This window comes from Equus asinus, chromosome 6 (genome assembly GCF_041296235.1).
Source record: "Equus asinus isolate D_3611 breed Donkey chromosome 6, EquAss-T2T_v2, whole genome shotgun sequence".
In the NCBI taxonomy this organism is placed as follows: domain Eukaryota; kingdom Metazoa; phylum Chordata; class Mammalia; order Perissodactyla; family Equidae; genus Equus; species Equus asinus.
Genome location: NC_091795.1, coordinates 5853956 through 5873944, shown reverse-complemented (window position 1 = coordinate 5873944; position 19989 = coordinate 5853956). Strand labels below are relative to the sequence as shown.

At 35.8% G+C, this 19989-nt stretch overlaps 1 protein-coding gene across 24 annotated transcripts in view; it reads left to right on the top strand.

Annotated features, from left to right (window-relative positions):
• Window positions 1–19989, top strand: part of CCDC138 (coiled-coil domain containing 138) — an 82298-nt gene that overhangs the window by 49509 nt on the left and 12800 nt on the right. For 18 of the 24 annotated variants that reach the window (XM_044773112.2, XM_070511494.1, XM_070511497.1 and 15 more), the window contains 2 exons: window positions 3019–3211; window positions 11997–12173. In XM_044773112.2, coding sequence (XP_044629047.2) covers window positions 3019–3211; window positions 11997–12173 — 370 coding nt within the window. Of the gene's footprint in view, window positions 1–3018; window positions 3212–11996; window positions 12174–12479; window positions 12631–14149; window positions 15893–19989 lie in introns of those variants that run through there. The other 6 variants (XR_011503802.1, XM_044773117.2, XM_070511496.1 and 3 more) reach the window with 4 other exon arrangements.

The window sequence follows — 19989 nt, the reverse complement described above, 5'->3', positions numbered from 1 at the left end:
TTTTCTTGTTTGTTTAGGTAGGCCTGTATTGCTGTAAACTTCCCTCTTAGAACTGCTTTTGCTGTATCCCATACATTTTGGCATGTCATATTTTCATTTTCATTTGTCTCCAGGTATTTTTTTATTTCTCCTTTTAGTTCTTTACTGACCCAATCATTTTCAGTCGCATTTTGTTTAATCTTCACATATTTGTGCCTTTTCCAGTTTTCTTCCTCTAGTTGTTTTATAGTTTCATACTGTTGTGGTCAGAAAAGATGTTTGATATTACTTCAGTCTTCTTAAATTTATTGAGATTTGTGTTGTGGCTTCACATGTGATCTCTCCTGGAGAATGTTCCATGTGCATTCGAAAAGAATGTGTGTTCTACGGTTTTTGGATTGAATGTTCTGCGTATATCTACTAAGTCCATCTGATCTAATGTGCCGTTTAAGGCCATTGTTTCCTTATTGATCTTCTGTTGGGATGATGTATCCATTGGTGTAAGTGGAGTGTTGAAATCCTCTACTATTATTGTGTTACTGTCTATTTCTCCTTTTGTTATTATTTCTTCTGTTAATAGTTGTTTATATATTTAGGTGCTCCTTTGTTGGATGCCTAGATATTTACAAGTGTTATGTCCTCTTGTCGGATTGTTCCCTTCATCATTATGTAGTGCTCTTCTTTGTCTCTTGTTACAGTTTTTGTTTTAAAGTCTATTTTGTCTTATATGTGTATTGCTACCCCAGCTTTCTTTTCTTTGCCATTTGCATGGAGTATGTTTTTCCATCCCTTCTCTTTGTTTTGTGAGTGTCTTTAGGTCTAAAATGTGTCTCGTTTTTTGGGGGTGTATTTTTGAGGAAGATTAGCCCTGAGCTGACATCTCCTGCCAATCCTCCTGTTTTTGCTGAGGAAGACTGGCCCTGAGCTAACATCTTGCCCATCTTCCTCTACTTTATATGTGGGATGCCTACCACAGCACGGCTTGCCAAGCGGTGCCATGTCCACACCCAGGATCCAAACTGGTGAACACTGGGCCACTGAAGCAGAACGTATGAACTCAACCACTGCAGCAGCAGGCTGGCCCCTGAAGTGTGTCTCGTGTATGCAGCATATGTATGGGTCTTGTTTTTTTATCCAGTAAGCCACCCTGTGTCTTTTGATTGGAGCATTTAGTCCATTGACATTTAAAGTAGCTATTGCCATTTTGTTACTTTTTTGTGGGTATTTTAGTACTTCTCTCTTCCTTTCTTCTCTTGCTCTCTCCCCTTGTGGTTTTATCACTTTCTTTAGTATTATATTTGGGTTCCTTTCTCTTAATTATTTGTGTGTTTATTCTAGGTTTCTGGTTTGTGATTATCATAAGGTTCGTATATAACAATCTACCTATATAGCAATGTATATTAAGTTAATGATCTCTTAAGTTTGACCTCTTGCTAAAAGCTCTTCTCTTTTATGCTCCTCCCACATTTTGTTTTTTATATCATATCTAATATCTTTTTTGTGCATATGTACCCATTACTCTCTTATTACAGAAATAGATAATTGTAATACTTTCATCTTTTGACCTTCATTTTAGCTTTTTAGGTGGTTGATCTGCTACCTTTATTGTATATTTGCCCTTACCAGTGATTTTATTGTTTTGTTTTTGGGGTTTTTTTGGATAATTTTCTTATTCCTATTTGTGGTCTTTTCTGCTTACTAAGTCCCTTAGCATTTCTTTTTCTTTCTTTTTTTTTTTGAGGAAGGTTAGCCCTGAGCTAACTGCTGCCAGCCCTCCTCTTTCTGCTGAGGAAGATTGGCCCTGAGCTAACATCCGTGCCCATCTTCCTCTAGTTTATACATGGGACGTCTACCACAGCATGGCATACCAAGCGGTGCCATGTCTGCACCCAGGATCCGAACTGGCCAACCCCAGGCCACCGAAATGGAATGTGCACGCTTAACCGCTGCGCCACTGGGCTGGCCCCAACATTTCTTATAAGGCTAGTTATTGGTGATAAACTCCTTTGGTTTGTGCTTGTCTGTAAGACTCTCTGTCTTTCCGTTCTGAATGATAGCCTTGCTGGGTAGAGTATTCTTGGCTGTTGGTTTTTTCCTTTCAGCACTTTGAACATATTGTGCCACTTCTTTCTAGCCTGTAATGTTTCTGCTGAGAAGTCATCTGATAGCCTTATGTTGTTTCCTTTGTATGTAACTTGTTGCCTTTCTCCTGCAGATTTTAGGATCCTCTCTTTATTTTTAATTCTTGATACTGTAATTTTAATGTCTTCACGTGGGCCTCTTTGGATTTCTCTAGTTTGGTGCTCTTTGTGTTTACAGTACCTGGATGTTGGTTTGTTTCCTAAGGTTAGGAACGTTTTCAGCTATTATTTCTTCAAACAGATTCTCTGCCCCTTTGTCTCTGTGGAATACTGTAAGAGTCTACATTATTTTAGAGGTACTTATATGCCATTATTTCTGTTTTGCCCATTTTCTTGCTTTAATTTGTTGTCCATGAGAATTAGCCGTGATTCTAACCCAGGATTTTATTCTTCTGAAATTATTAAAACTCATATAAGTTGTGACATTTATAGTCACATTGAGCTGTAAAGCACTGAGGCCCCAGATCATGACTTTGTAAGCTAACACTGTAAGATGCTCCTGACATGCCAGTTGTCAGGAGTGGTGGAGCAATAAAGAGCCATAGCATCTACCTCCTTTCTTTGATTTCTCTATGTCAGAAATATATCATGATCTTCTGTTCTTAAATGTTTTGAAATTGAATCTTGTCTCTATTGTTCTAATTTTATTCTTAGAAAATAACTTTCTAATTTCTTAATTTTTCTGTTTCTAATAGATGCCTATTTCTTTTAGAAAAATATATCATAATTTTTAAAAGTTGATTGTAAAATTAATACTTAGCAATATTGCACATCCGCTTTACTTTTTTAATTAGCCAAAAATTGAGTCATTTTTAGGTCACAAGTTTGATTGTAGTATTCAAAATATGTATTTTCTGGACATGAATAAGTATACTAAGATGGTACATATTTTTAACAGCATACAACTATGACATCAACATTGAGGAGATTGGGTGAAGACCTGTTCAAAGGAGTAGTAACTAAGGGAATGCCGGATAATTCTTCAGAACATTCTGTGGAGAATAAACCAAAGACAGCTGCTTTTTTTAAGAGTTCCAATTTACCAGTGAGATTCTTATCAACTTTAATTGTTCTCAAAACAGTCACTCAAGGTAAGCTTTCAAATATGCTTATGGTATAATTTTCTGTAAACAGCTAGAAGAGAATACTATGATAATGAAGCAATTCTTATGTAGTCAAATATGTTTTACATTTTCAGAATTAGATTTTAAGTTGTTTTATAATGGTGGCACATTACAGAAAACTACTTTTAGTCGCTGAATTTGGGGAAATAGAGTCATCAGTCGGATGGTTGCCCCCTCCTGGAAGCCTTTGTTGATTCTCTTAGCTCTTGTTCCTATAGCAACCTTTGCTTCCCACTATTTACCATATAGTGTTTACCATAGAGTGTTGAAATTTTCCTGTTTTTTAAATTATTTTCCACTAGAGTAGGTGTTGGCAAACTATAGCCAATGGAGAAAATCTGGCCCCCACCACCTATTTTGTAAAGTTTTATTTGAACATATCCATGCTCATTTGTTACCTATTATCTGTGACTGTTTTTGCCTTACAATGATAGAGCTGAGCAGTTAGCAGAAAGTGTGTAGCTCCCAAAGTCTGTAATGTTATTATGTGGCCCTTTACAGAAAAAGTTTGTCAATCTCTACACTAGTTTATAAGTTTACTGAGGAAAAAGTTGCCTTTGTGTCCCCCTGTACGTAGTATAGTGCTTGATATATAATAGTGAATAAGGAAGTGAATGAATTAAAAATAGTTAATCATTTTTAATACAGTTTTGATATATAGCCATAAGTAGTTCCCTTTTTGGGTTATGAAATATGAAAATTTTGTTAAAGTAAGTCATACCAGTGTAGTCAAACAATAACTATACAATCTTTCTATCTTCCCTCTTTGTTAAATTATATAACCCAATCTGGTCATTTTTTTAAGTGGGCAGTGGCAATAATTTCATTTGACTATTTTCTGTGAAATATGTTCTGTTTAGTTACTCCTGATTTGTATGAAATTAAAGCAAAGCAAAACAAAACTATAACTTTGTGTTCTTCATTAGTTTCTTCCTTATGGTTATGGTTCTTAAAGTTATAACAGATTGGGTGATAATTGTTTGAAAGGTCATTTGTGAGAAGGGGATATTAGTCCAAAATAAAGTTCACCACATATCAACATCATTTGATAAATATAACATTAAGTACTGATAAGACTAATGAAATAGAGAAATAAAACAGGAGGAAATTAGGTGCTCCCTGTCACCACTTTTGTGTAAAACAGTATTGGGCATGCTGATCATCGGCAATGAGCCATAAAAAATGAAGGATGAATGTTGAAAGGAATAGAGAAAACTATTAATTCTTGGCTACTCTAACTATATAAATCAAGGACATTCAAAGAAACTGGCTGAGAGGTTTACTGAATATAGTGTGCTATGTCTGAATATTTGTGTCCCCCCAGAATTCATATGGTGTAATCCTAACCCCCAGAGATGATGGTATTAGGAGGGGGGCCTTTGCGACATACTTAGGTCATGACAGTGGAGCCCTCATGAATGGGATTAGTGCCCTTATGAAAGAGAGTGCACAGAAATCCCTAGCCCCTTCCACCATGTGAGGACACAGGGAGAAGGCGCCCGCTGTGAACCAGGAAGAGGGCCTACACCAGAATGCCACCATGCTGATGCTGTTGAGTTGGACTTCAAGCCTCCAGAACTATATGCAATAAATTTCTGTTGTTTATAAGCTACCCAGTCTCTGATATTTTGTTACAGCAGCCTGAATGGACTAAGATATAATTTGTGTTTCAAAAAATGAGCTCCAGAGGAAATTGACAAAAATCTATTGACTTTCAATACTATCATGACTATGTATGACTACCTATGACTATAGTATTACTACTATGACTGTCAGTAATAAGCAGCCATAATATATGTGGGAAAAAAGTCGTGTTCGTGTAAGCAAAACAAAAGATGTAAAATCCAGATATTAATCGAATGTGTGTGTGGAACCTTATCCTTTGAAATATAACAGGGCATAAATAAAGATATGAGTAAATAGTGGGTGAATGAACAGGTTAGTAAAGATTATGTCTGAAGTTAAATGGCAGAAATAAAGGACTTTTATACTTCTTACCTGGGAAGACCAAGTGTATTAAAAACTTTAACATACCTCAAGTGGCTTAGTGGAATAATACTAACTAAAATTCCAGTATAGTTTGTGTAAGTTGAGAAAGTGGTAGGAAAGTTGATTTCAAAAATATTTGCAATGAATATGATAATTTAAAACAAGTAAAACAACAACACTGGGACAGAGGCTTGCCTTAGTAGATTTTAAAATAATTGTGACATATAATAATAAAAAATGAGTAATAATTGATTTCAAACATCAAAATAGGACAATAGAAATAGTAAGTCCAGAAGTGACACAAGATTTTCATTTCATATATACTTACTGAATTAATGATTGCCTCCTTGTATAAGTCAGTGTTTTGGGTTTTTTTTTTGGTAAGGTAGGTTGGCCTTGAGCTAACATCTATTGCCAGTCTTCCTCTTTTTTTTTTTCTTCCCAAAGCTCTAATACATAGTTGTATACGTACATAGTTGTATATCCTCTGCATGGGATGCTGCCATAGCATGGCCTGACGAGTGGTGTATAGATCCGTGCCCAGGATCTGAACTGGTGAATCCTGGGCCGCCGAAGCAGAGTGTGCAAACTTAACCACTCAGCCACGGTGCTGGCCTTGCAAATCATGTTTTTGAGAACATAGGAAGAATCATAAGACAGTCCTTGCTCTCAAAGACATTAGAATCTAGTGGTTAAGTAGACTGTAAATATTGTCTTCTGCTTCATCTTATAATTAATGACATACTAGAAGTTTAAATAGTGTACTACTGGTAAGAGAGAAATGATAAGTTACTTCTGGTGGTATGAGAGAGGGGATCAGGAGAGGGTTTATTATAAAGGAGTGAGCATTTGAGCTGGACCATCAAGGGTATGTAGGATTTCATAGGCAGAAAATAAAGAGAAAGGCCATTCCTGACGGAACAATATGAGCAAATGCTTGGGATTGTGAATGAGCTTGGCATGCGGGAAGACCAATGCGTTATCAAAAGTGAAACCATGGTGGGCTCACAGATGGTCCTCCAGTGCTGTTTATATGAACCTCTAAAAAACATTGCTTTTGGTTTGTCTTCTCTTGCAGCATACAAATTCTGTTTTACCATGTTTTTCTACAAGTTACTATTTTCACTCAACAATGCGTTCGCGATTTATTCATATTGACACAATACCTAGAGAATTTTAAGCTCTGGTAATTGATAGTAAACAACGGCTCTAGCCAGAGTTACCATAATAACCCATCCTAGTCACTTCGTAACTGTCTCATTTGTTTTTCTTATGAATTTTGTCCAATTTCTAAGTTATTTTAATTTTTAAAAATTTAAGTTCCTTTTCAGCCAGAGTGCCTCTTTAGAAAACTGCTGTAAGCATTTCTCTATCCTGTACCCTTTTTGGTAAAGTCTTTGTGAGAAGATAGACAACTTCTGATAGTCTTTAGTCAGGTTTTGTGTTATTGGTGGGTATTTCTGAGAAGTGTGTATTTTTAAATAGAATCTTAACTTTAGGATATAAAATGGAAGTTGAAAAATCCCACTAAATAATTCTCCATTGTTTACTTTAAGAAACTTTAAGAAACATCCACATTTATGTTACCTTTCATCTAAATATGTGAATATAGAATTGATGCTACTTAGTTTGAAAAATTTAGGTTTTTTTTTTATTGTGAAAATTGATTAAAAATTTTTTTAAAGAAATATCTGAGACATCACTCAAAATTCACTTAGAAATATGTCTTAAAGCTTTTAAAATCACCTAGGGAAAGTCCAGAGCTATTAGTATATAAATTGGTTGTTGAAAGTAATCTTTTAGGTCTAATTTAATATTGGACAAATACTATTAGACAAATATTAGACAAACTTGGAGAGCTAGAATAAAAATTTAAAAATTTGTTAAGGGGCCAGCCCCGTGGCCGAGTGGTTAAGTTTGCACGCTGTGCTCCTGTGGCCTGGGATTTTGCTGGTTTGGATCCTGGACCCGAACATGGCAGCACTCATCAGGCCGTGCTGAAGCGGTGTCCCACATAGCACAACCACAACTAGAATATACAACTATGTACTTGGGGACTTTAGGGGGAAGAAGAAGTTAAAAAAAAAAAAAGAAGATTGGCATTATGAATCTCTAAAACTCAAATATACTGTATGCAGCACTTCCCAACCTTAAACTTCCAAACCCTTTGTGGAAGAGCAATATACAGGACTAGTTTTCTGAAGAAGACAATTTGGGAAATGCCATCTGACAGTTTATGAAGTGCTATTGTAATAACTTAGGAAGATTCACATTACCCTGAGGAACACTTTCCTACCCCTGTGTTTCAGGGAGAGAAAATTAATGTTAAGAAAGGTGTGTGGCTCCAAATTCACGTCAGTATCAAATTCCAGAGCTGATCAGTGGATTCCTTTTTGACCTAGTGTTTTCTGCCTTCAGTGTCAGATGCTCCAGAGAGGTTCAGCAGGCTGAGGGTTGAAGGGAGGCTGTTGGATCTCAGTTTGTATAATTTTGGGATACAGCAAAGCAAGCCAAGTAAAAGAGCCAAGAAAGGAAAATGACATCTAGTAAATACTATTAGGATAAATGATTAGAAGTATGGAGAAAAATAAAATTTAGATATACTGTCTTATGCACTGCAACAAATTCTGGGAGAACTAAAAATTGAAACATTAGAAATACTCTTAAATCAGAACAATAGGCTTGTCTTAACTCTGGTAAGAAGATATTTCCTATTTATAAAATAGAAGTATCAGTTGCAAGATGGATAAATTTAATAGAAAAAATAAGGAGAAGATAGATAAATGTGTTGGATAATAAACATAATATTAAGTGCTTAATAACCCAGATATATAGATCTGTAACATTAATACCTGGTTTCCATTGACTGGCTAGTGGAAGTAGATTGTTCATAAGATGAACATAGATGATAATACTTGGTGTGAGTTTGACTCTATAGTGCTAAGCCCTTTATACATTATCTCTGAATATTATTATCCCCGTATTAGTGGTTATTAGTTTACAGAAGTTACATAATTGTGCCAAGGCCGCATAACCAGTATTTGACAGAGTCTGATTCAGCCCAGCCCTATCGATTGCTAAAGCCTAGCCTCTTGACCCTGCTGTGACTTCCTAAGAGCATACGCTTCCTGAGATAATCAAAGAAATGATAGTAATAGCAAACAATTAGCTAGTGCTCACTATGATATGGGCTTAGCACTCTACATATACTAACTCATTTAATTCTTACAACAAGGTTATGAGATGTTAGTGATATCTCAATTTTATGAATGGGAGAGTTGAGGCATAGAGAAGTTAAGCCTGCACTCTTAATCACTATGCTATGTTGAATCTCTGAAATAAAATTTAGGTGTAAGATATAATCTTATATCTATTACACTCACAAAAGTAAAATGATTGAATATAATGTTTCACTGAGAGGAAACAGGTACAATTTTGATAGTATTGTAAATTACAGTTTTTGAAGTGCATTCTGCCTGCAGGATCCACCAAAATGTATTATAACCTTTAATAAAATTTATTGCAAGGAAATAATTCAAAAGGGAAAAAAGCTCAAAAGTATTAATGTGCTGTTTGTAATAATGATAAGGATAAATAACTGACAAATCCACAATTGGAATAGTGAAGGAAATGAACATTAAATGAGTTCTTACACAGTTGCTGGCATTTTTCTAGTCATTCACCTGGTTATTTCTTATTTATTCCCCACGATAACCTTATGAGGTAAATGGTGTGTCATTTTTACAGAAGAGCAAACTGAGGGTCAGGCAAATGGAAGGGACCCATATCTTGACCCCAAATAATCAGGCCCTTAACAACACCATCATGAGGATAGTAGAATGTTACATGTCATTAACAATTATAAGTTTGTAGATGTGGGAAGCAACGTCAAAACATTTTAATTAATAAAATCTTCAATATGTACACGCTAATTTTATCTTGGTAAAGATATCATAAAAGAGGTCATAATCTTATCTGATAGAATTATTTGTTTTAGGGACAATTTGTCTTTTTAATCAAGTATTCTCTCTTTTTTTAATATGTGCATCAAGGCTAGTTCTGTCCTGCCCTACTCAACACTTGGCCCTCAACTTTATGCAGATTTATATTTATAAATTATGGGCTTGTATTTAAGGCCTAGAGAAATGTAAGAAATTACTGCCATACTCAGATAACAGGAAGGATTGACTTGGTAAGACGGCAGTATAAGGTAGTAGTTAAGAACTTCAACTCTGGAGTCAGACAACTAAGGTTCGAATCTCAGCCCCATCACTAGCTGTGTGACATTGGACAGGTCACTTCTTTCTGTTTCCAGAAATGTTTTTTGAAGATTAAATGAGAATTAATGCGAAGGTTAATCAAAGAATCTGGCATACATAAGCTTCTAATAAGCCAGGTGCTATCGTTGTAAACATTATTATTTAACTTAAAAGAGTTGGTTTTACTTGAGGTTAGCATTGAGGTCGTTAGACTGCATTAGACTTCTGTTGCTGCATAATAAGCCACCAAACATGTAGTTGCTTAAAACAATGCCCATTTTATTTACTAGCTCACAATTCTTTGGGTTGGTAATTTGGGCTCAGCTCAGCTGGGTGGTTGGAAGCCGGGCCAGCCTGGGTGGACCCCCCTGTTGTTGGTTGGGCTTGCTCTCATATCCGGGGCCTCTCCACGTGGTCTCTCATTTTCAAGCAGGCTAGCCTGGGCCTGTTTACATGGTGTCAGAAAACTGCCCAGCTGGAGAGGAGACACGGCATGGCCTCTTTGAGGCCCAGGCTCAGGCTTCTAAACACGTTAAGTGTCATTTCTGCTGTATTCAATTGGTTAAAGTCACAAGATTAGCCCAGATTCAAAAGGTGGGCAGTAGAGTTCACCTTTTGATGGGAGTTGCTGCAAAGAGTTTCTAATCATTTTTTAACATGCCTTATAGACTAAGTAATGGAAAAACCCTGATTCATGCTGATTAAGATCAACAGATTGACTTTCGATAAGGAATAAAAAGATTATAGTTGAATGTTTAAAGACTTTAAAGACTCAATAATATAGCATATTCATAAAAAGATCAGTTTTGGTATAATTGGTAACTAAAATTTTTTAAAATACTCTTTTAGAAATTAAATTGGTCTTCTTTTTAGAAAATCTTCACTATTAGGGAAATTAAAATAAGGATACAGTTTTTATTCTCCCTAAAAGATAAAGCCACTTAAAAAATATAACCAGATGCCATTTTTCTACCCTCCCCCTCAATTAATAAAGGACTAATTTTTAAGTTTGCAAACTTGCTATATCATAGCATTCAGACTGTTTAGTCTAGGACGATGTATTAATAAGAAGTGAAGCAATTTGTGTCAAATACAGTAAGTGGCACTGTGATATAAACTGTTCCTGTGAAGAACTGAGTTCAGGATTCATTTATATTCTTCCACCTGAGTTGTTGCTATATAAAAATAGGTTTCTAAATAAGGCAAGTCTGAACAGAATCTAGCGATTTTGCTTAACCTAAATATTTGCAACGTTTTACTTTATTAAGTACAATAATGTTAGTGTTCCTTGAACTAAATTCTACCAAAAGTAAATTCTACCAAAAGTATACTATAAATTGATCCAGTGGCACAGATCTTATTTCTCAACATTCTTTTATACTTATTTTAATTTCACACAGATTATTCTCAGTTTCTCATTCTTAATAGAGTTTTAAATTATTTTCTTAGTTTATATAGGCTGAAACAGCAGAGAAGAAATGCAACATGAGGCAAGAAGACAGTAAATTTTAATGGGGTGATTCTGTCATATTTTCAGTGTATTTCAAGGCACTCTTAGGCCTTTTTTAAACAGAGAGCTCAGTAGAAAAATTAACTCTAGCGCTTGAACAGCCTAAACAGTTTTTTATTCCTTTGAATAGTATGTTGAAAGAGTTTTACAAAACTGGAATATTCTTGTATATTTAAAAGCACAATGTAAAATTGTTATAAGACTATTGACTTGGGTTGTTTGGTGTATTGAAGTGTAATGATATAAGTATCTTAATATTTCACATGCATAGATTCTGGTGAAATTAGTGCTTCTCTCTCCTGGCTTTACAAGCTTCCCAGTCATCTGTGGAACATCTGTAAGAAAGTTCCAGGGATTCTGATCTAGCAGGTGCCATCATAGCGTTGGCCTTGGTAAAATCTTGCTGACGTTCTTAATGGCAGATGTATCACAAAAAATAACACACCAGAGCATATCCAATCTTCTGAAGTTGTCTTTGGATGACTACTGTTTGATCTTTATTAGAAGTCACAAATCCTCCTTTAAAACCCATTTAGCAAGTTTGTATAAAGTTACATTCTGAAATAGGTGAACACTCAGAAAGCAGCAATAACAAAAAATATAATTTCAGAAGCTGTTGTAAAGATAGAAATATTAATACTGTTTAAATTTTTCTAAGCATGTGATAATATAATCAAATATGGAAAATAAACATTACTTGTGGCATTTACTATTAAACATTGTTTTCTTTGTTGATGTAAAAAGAAATAGGGTTTATTGTTATTTCAGTGTTAAAATATGAAAATTCTGAATGAAATTGACCCTGTTATAATGTAATTCCTCTTCTCTCCTGTTTTCCCGTTTGAGTTGTAACAAATTTGTTAGGGGGAAATACCTCAATTTAGCCTGTAAATCTCTGGTTATTTAATAAATGATGGTAGTCCATCTTACCTTCTGTTTCTGATTACCAACTGGACTACTGACCTGGCAGTTGATTTTCTATCTTGTTTTTCAGCTGACTACCTGGCTCAGGCGTTTGACTCTCTGTGTTTGGACTTGAAGACAGACGAAGGAAAAGTCTTGTTTTTGGAGTGTCAGGCTGTTCCAGTGGTGTTAAGTCACCTAAGAATATCCAGCAAAGGGCTCCTGTCCAATGTCATTGATAGCTTGCTTCAGATGTCGGTGGAATCCAGTAAGTTTTGAAGTTTTATGTAACAAAGAAATGACAGTGGGATGACTTTTCTCACCTGTTCTCAATGTGTAACTATATCTCAGACATTTGCATTTTATAATACAAATGCTTGAAAAACATTTTGGCAGCTGTGTAATAGAGTCATTAATAATATCACCAAAAGTTATAAAGCCTAAGCTTTTGTCTAAATTTTCACTGACTTAGCACAGTTTCCAGTAGTTGTCTCAGTTATGTGGATATACTCCACAAATGTGGCTTGTGTATTTGAGCCTCTTTCTCTGTTCTCTTGTCTCGTCATTCTGACAGATCTAATCCCATATTCCCTATTTGCTTAGAGGGAGTCGCACCAGCGGATGTGTCTCTCCCCACAGTGAGAGAAACAACAGCCATATTCCTGGTGTTGCCTCTTCGACTTTCCTGTTTTATTGGACAGACGGCAGGGAGGGGCTCTCCAGCTGTATGTATGGCTCCTCTTTTTAGTTCTTATCTGTACTTTTTGTAGTCTGTGGGGTGTTTTTTCGTTTTGGTTTTTATGTTGATAGAACAAGTTCTTTTAACTTGCTATTGATCGTTCCTAATTTAGCCGAAACATGTGTAGGGCACTGGGACAAATGCTGTCCTTTGCTTTGATTGGCATTGCTGTTTGAACCTCAAGTAACCCCTTGACTTGTAACAAGCAGCCATTTTGCTTCAGTGGTTTTTTTTCACTTGTAGTTTGTCCTCTTCCCTCTACATCACTTCTTAAAATAAAATGTTTATACCTTCCAGAAGGTGGAAACTGAAAATGGAAAGCCATTGCTCAGCATGGTAGTAAGCAACCTGTGGTGCTTGGTGCTGCTTGCGGGTGAATCCCTTATGGCTAGGGCAAAGCATGGTTATGCTTCTAACTAGGTGCATTTGGTATATGGTTTCACATTTTCAAGTGATTTTCATATACAATCTTGTTTTTCCTTTACCTTGTTTTTCCCCGTGAAGAAGGCCAGATAGAAAAATTGAGGCCTAGAAAAGTTAGGCAACTTATCCATAGATTCCACAGCTGGACAGAGGTAGAACTCAGACTTGAGACCAGGTCTCTGATCTAGACTTAAGGTGCATTCTACCAGAGCACTATGGTTAGGTTTTGCCGGTTTGTTTTCTTCTTCTGCTCCAAAATGTCTAATTTTCTCTGACATCTTATTAATATTTTTAGCCATTTATAACTGTTAAAATATTAGACTTATAGTTGGGGATCTAGCTACCTAGATGAGTAATTTTGGAGTTTTGTATCTTGATTTACTAATTTAAGGTGTAGATCAAAAAGTGAAAAATTAGTAAACTGAGACACAGAGACCTAAGATTATTTGTTTAAGTGAGTAGATTTCCAACTAGTCTCACAGGATTTTTTTTTTTAACGAGGAAAACAGAAATCTTACCAGATGCAAATTCATCAGAAACAAGTTTGTCTGAATATGTCTAACAGATGAAATCTTGTAGCCACAGGAAAACTAAGTATAATTTTATGAAATAGTGGACCTACTTGGGTGAAAGGACTGTGACAGTGTGACTTTCACGTTTGGAGAAATAATATTAGGTTAGATAGTCAACAGATACTCAGTTCATTCACATTTGTTTACTTTTGTTCAAGTTATGCTCAAATCCAAGGTTATCCTTTCTTGCTGAGGTTGAATAAATAAAGCAGTTTCTGATGCTGATTCCTGGAAAGCCACGTTGTTCTGACTGATGGGAAACTTTTCAAATATCGGAAATGGGTGGATCTTTGATGATATGTGACTGAGGTGTATTTATTTGCTTGATATGTTTTCCATTTTTAATGTAAATCCAGTGCCTGGTGTTAGTCAAAAATGGATGATATAGATCAAAATGCAGTGAATACCTCTCTAGTTGTTGGTTTTATGTTTTTTTTTCCTAGATTTGCGATAGGAAACTAATTTCACCCTATCAAAATTTTCACATGCCATTTTTTTTTTAATTCATAGGAAAACCTTGTTGGAAAAGAAATCTCAGTAGAATTGATTTACACATGGCTTATCTTACCCAACTCGTGGGCATTGGTGGCTAGCTGTGTGTGAGGCACTGTGTTTCAAGCATGTGTTTGCAGTGCTCTGCTGAGCCATGAGGCTTCCTCTGAAGCGCATAGGAGCAAGGGGCTGGAAGGAGGTGTCAGTGGGCTGAGCTGGAGCCCCAGACTGCAAAGTGCCTAGGACTGGTTCACTAGGAAGTCCACAGAGACAGTGTTGAGAAAGCTGTGTAGCAATTTGACAGTAATTTTGTATCTGTTAAATCCAATAATAATTTAAAACATTTGGACTTTGTTTTATTTCATTTTCTAGTGTTTTTAATGGTATTATAAAAGGTAAACTGAGACACATTACATTTTGAAAAATGTATTTGAGCAAACGACGATTCGAATGGAGCAGCACTAAAACTGAAAATGGTTGGGGTGCTCTGTGGCCGGGCCTGGGGCAGAGATTTTCACAGAGAAGACATGAAGCAAAGCAGTTATTTAATTGGCTATAACTTAAATGTTGCCTTCATGGGAAAATTTGGTTATTTGGCTGTTAGGATAGTTGTTCTTAAGTCTCCTTTTCCTAGATTCCAGTGCACTCCCTCTGGCATAGGTTTTGGTTTGTTTAGGTAGGCTGACTACCCAAGGCACTAGACCTACCCTAGTCCAATAACCTCCTTGTTTAACTATTTTAATAGTGTTTTGTAAAAGTGTGATGGATTCTTCATGTGATGGAGTGGAAATTAAAAAGACTGGTCCTTCATCACATTTTGAAGAGCAGTTGGACAACACTGTCTGTGCTGGTCACTTTATATTAAGCTGTATTATGGTTAGTGCTCTGCAGAATGGTTTTTTTCCTCTTCTCGCCTTGTGCTCTTCCCCCAGATTCATGTTTTCAGGTATGAGAAATATTTCCAGCTGCATAGATATTGTTTTTTGAAAGCTGCTAAAATGTATTTCTCTGAGTGTGAGTTAAAATCTATGCATTGATTTACTTCAACATGTATTATGAGCACTATGCTGTTTTTAGATTGAGGGCTTCTTGTTATATCTGTTCTGGGCGTGGGTATATATCATATAATAACTTAGTGTTGCTTTTAGAAAATTACTGTGTGGTTTCTTTCTCCTCTCAGTGGTTGAAAGCCATTATTCACCTGTTTGGGTTTACCTGTATAAGAACTTGAGTCTTATTTTATTTCAAAGAACACTTTCCTTTTCTTGTCAGACTTAGTTTAAATAGAGGGATTTAAGTTTGTATTTGTATTATATATTCTCTTTCTTGGTCCAGAAACTGCCTTGTCTAAGGTAAACATGCTACCGTTTAACACTTGAATGGCAAAATGTACATGAGTACATTTTGCAGAACTTATTTTTTTAAGTAAAGTTTATTTTTATTACAAAAATAATAGAAATTTGGAAAACTCCAAAGTAACAAAAAAGAAAGTCTTACTATACAGAGATATGTACATTTACTTTCTGTGAATATTGCTTCCTGTCTTTTTTCTGTGAATAGTTTTCATGATGTTGAGTTTTTCTTTTATTTTTTTTAACATGGTTAAGTCCTAGTATGTATACAGTTGTATCAATGTTTGTTTATCTGTCTAAATATCACTATAAAAAAGATAATAGATTTTGCTAAGAAATATGCTTGAGTTCTGTTTAAATTATCTGTGAATATAGGTAAGAAAAATTTAATAAAGTTAAAGAATCATCCAATATTTTGGACTATGCTACATGCGTTAAATTTGTTCTGTGGATCTGAAACTTACTGTAGACCTATTCATATTTCTTAGTATGGTGCAGCTACTATTTTCCGTTGGCAGTTAATTTTTTTTGATTTGGGCAAATCATTTCTTCCCTTCTTGCTATTCTTTATTGTCATTCTCTTATGTTTTTATTAGTAAGGAGATTAAAGCAAGGACAATTTTAATGAAATGATAAATGTGATATTTCCAATAAAACATAACCTAGTATACACACACCCACGTTTCTAGTTCAAGAATCTTACATACATATGAACCTGTTCTATCAGTTAAAAGTTTTCACATGAAAGAATATTCTCTGTAGGAAACACAATGGGAAGATTATTTTTAATAACTGAACAACATAAAATAATATTTTTTAAAATTTAAAAGAAGTTGACACCCCTCTTAATTCTACCACCTTAATATAACATTTATAGTTTGCATATTGCCTACGATATATATACACACATATACATATATATGTTTTACATAGTTGCAGTCATAATCTACATACTTTGTTTTGTAAGTAATACATATTTGTTATAGAAAAATTAGAAGATACAGATTTATTTCAGTCAACAAATATCTTATCTATAGACGATACATTCCTCCCTGATGCTGAACTGGGCACTAGGGGTACAACAGAGAGCAAGGCAAGTGGTCCCCTGTCATTGTGAGGCTTATAGTCTAGTTGACTTTTCTCAAATTATTGGTATACTGGGGAATGATGATATCAATATCACAGGATTATAAAAGGTGGTGAGGGAGTTAACCATGCAAAGATCTGGGAGAAGACTGTTCCAGGCAGCGGGAGCAGCTGGAGCAGCTGGAGCACAGGTGTTAGGGCAAGTATTAGTTGTGTTAGGTGTGGTAATTTCAAGAAACAGCAGGGAAGCCAGGGTGGTGAATCAAGTGAGTGGAGGGAGTAGAGAAGAATCAGAAAGGAAGGGCCTAGGGCACTCATTGGGAGGGGCTTGTTGGCCATCATTAAGACTGGGGATTTTGACATAATAAAACTCCTTGCGCTTCTCCTTTCTATTCTGGTTTGAATGTCATATTATGAGATTTTTTGTACATTTCTGCCTAGCTCTTATTTGTTGCTTAATATTTCATTATATTCATTTGTTGTTGTTACCATTTATTAAGACATTTCTTGTGGGAAGTTTTATGAAATTTGCTAAGGAAATTGATTCCTTGGCCTTCCATCTCAGCACAGGAGAGTTTTCAAGGAGTTTGTGGCCAGTCCTTTCAGGGAACTAACCTAGCAGGTCCCTTCCATAACCTCTGAAGTCTACTTAAGAGTCATTTGATGTACACAGGTAGTCATATATTTTTCAGTGGTCTCTGAATGCTGCCAGATCTACAGCTGTACTAAAAATTGCAGAATCACTTCAGTGATGCTTGCATTCCCTAGTCTGACACTTTAACAGAATCTCTTTTTCTCAGATGTAAGGCTGGTCTTTCTACTGTGTAAACACTAGGTGATATGAACCCTTTCTTGGCCAAGCTTTAGGTTTGTGTTATATAGCCTGTCTTGAGGAAGTTTGTTCTGATATTTTGTGAAAAACAAAACAATAAAAACGTGTGTATGATGGGGAGTAAAATCTGACCTGCTAATCAATGTGGTAGAGAAAGCTGAGAAATCAAATAATTAAATATACAGATAATAAATATACTATTTTTATTTATTTTTTAAAAATGAGTTCTCTGGGGGCTGGCCCCGTGGCCGAGTGGTTAAGTCCGTGCGCTCCGCTGCAGGCGGCCCAGTGTTTCGTTGGTTCGAATCCTGGGCGCGGACATGGCACTGCTCATCAAACCACGCTGAGGCGGCATCCCACATGCCACAACTAGAAGGACCCACAACGAAGAATGTACAACTATGTACTGGGGGGCTTTGGGGAGAAAAAGGGGAAAAAAAAAAAATGAGTTCTCTGGCTATTTAACTTAAGGAATTTTTTTTCAAAACTATGTTTATTATTTAAAACACTCACATAGCTAACAATTTCCAAGGTACAAAAGGGGAAAAATCTTCTTTTAGTGAGTTTCCTTCCCAAGCCAATTTTACTAGTTTTTTCCATATCCTTTCATAGATATACTGTCTGTGTACATACACACACACAGAAACATACACATATTATTTTTCTCTTTTATCATCTTTTTATCAAGAGAATGCTAGCATCCTATATGTGTTGTTGTGAACGCTGTATCTTGGAGATCATCCTGTATTAGTACATGAAGAGTTTCTTCAATTAAAATTCATTCATTTAAGCACATCACCATTGATGGATATTTGGATTGTTTCTAGTCTTTTGCTAATAGAAACAGTGTTTCTTTATAAGTTCACTTATACAAAAGTAAATTTGCACGTGTGGGAGCTTATTTGGTAGAATAGCTACCTGGAAGTAGAATTATTGGATCAAAAGAAAATTTCTCAGATTATGAAAATGACACGGAGTAAAAAGTGGCTAAAATAACAAAAGGAAAAGAGCAAGGGGAGTCAAAGAGACGGGTAACAAATTATTTAATCATTTATTTTGTTTGTTTTTTACAAATGGATGTTTTCTATTAGATCATAGTTCAGAGACTCAGAAATTGAGTCTAATATAGATGGATACGATGATAGGGATAATTCAAGAACTCTTACATCCCATACCCTTGTGACTACATCCTCCCAATACCCAGCTCTTCACCCCTCCTTTCCCCACTCATAAATCCATCTACCTGGTGCTCAGTATAGTATTGAACAGGTAAAGGGAGCCCTGTTGTCTCACTAGGACAGCAGCCCTGCTGACACGGAGCCTTTGGCTGGCACGTGGGGCCGCCTGAGGTCCTTGGCAGTCTAAGTGCCGGAGGAGGTTTATGGGCTTCAAGATGTAGTGTCTGGAAGTTGAGGACTGCCTGAATAAACATCTTATTTGAAGTTTAATCATAGACTGGCAAGAAGCAGATTTTTTTTTCCTGTTCTCTACAGCATTTTTAAAATGACATCTCAATATCAGTTTTAGTTTTTCTTCATTTTCTTTGAAATAGTTTTTTTAATTGTGGTAAAATACAAAATTTACCATCTTAACCATTTTTAAGTGTACAGTTAGTGTTAAGTACATTCACATTGTTGTGCAGCCATCACTACCATCTGTCTCCAGGACTCTTTCGTCTTCCCCAACTGATTGTCTGTACCCATTAAACACTTAACTCCCCATTCTCCCTCCCACCAGCCCCTGGCAACCACCATTTGACTTTCTATCTCTGTGATTTGACTACTCTAGGTACCTCATCTAAGTGGAATCACATGGCATTTGTCTTTCTGTGACTGACATTTCACTTAGCTTAATGTCTTCAGATTTGGTCCATGCTGTAGCATGTGTCAGAATTTCCTTCCTTTTTAAGGCTGAATAATATTTCATTGTATGTATATATACACCATATTTTATTTATCCATTCATCCATTGATGGACACTTGGGTTGCTTCCACTTTTGGCTGTTGTGAATAATGCTGCCATGAACGTGGGTGTACAAATATCTGTTTGAGTTCCTGTTTTCAGTTTTTGGGGGTCTTTAAAATAGCTTTCAGTCTTCAAATGTCTTTCATCAGAGTGAACAACAATGTTTGAAATTGTACTGAAATTAAGACAATACTTTAAGACAAGAGCAATAAAACTTGGTTTTGTTTATCTCCAAAGCCCATTCAGCCGCTAAAGCAACATGCAGACTGTTTTCAACATCTAAATTTGTTGTAGTTTAAAAAACTGTTTACAGGCTTAATTTAAACCCAGAGAACATAATTTCATATTGGGTCCCTGCTCCAATATCACTTCCTCAGAGTGTCCCTCTTTGACCATGCTGTACAACTGAGCCCCATCCACTCTCGTTGTCCCCTTGACTGCTTTATTTGCTCTCAGATGCTTAGCTGATATACATATATATGTGTGTGTGTGTATGTATACACACGTTGGTCTCTAATTCATTTGCAGTTTATCTTGGTGAAAGGTATGAGGAATGGATTAAACTATTTTTCTAGATAGCTATCTAGTTGACCCAACACTCTTTATTCAATGAACTTATCTTT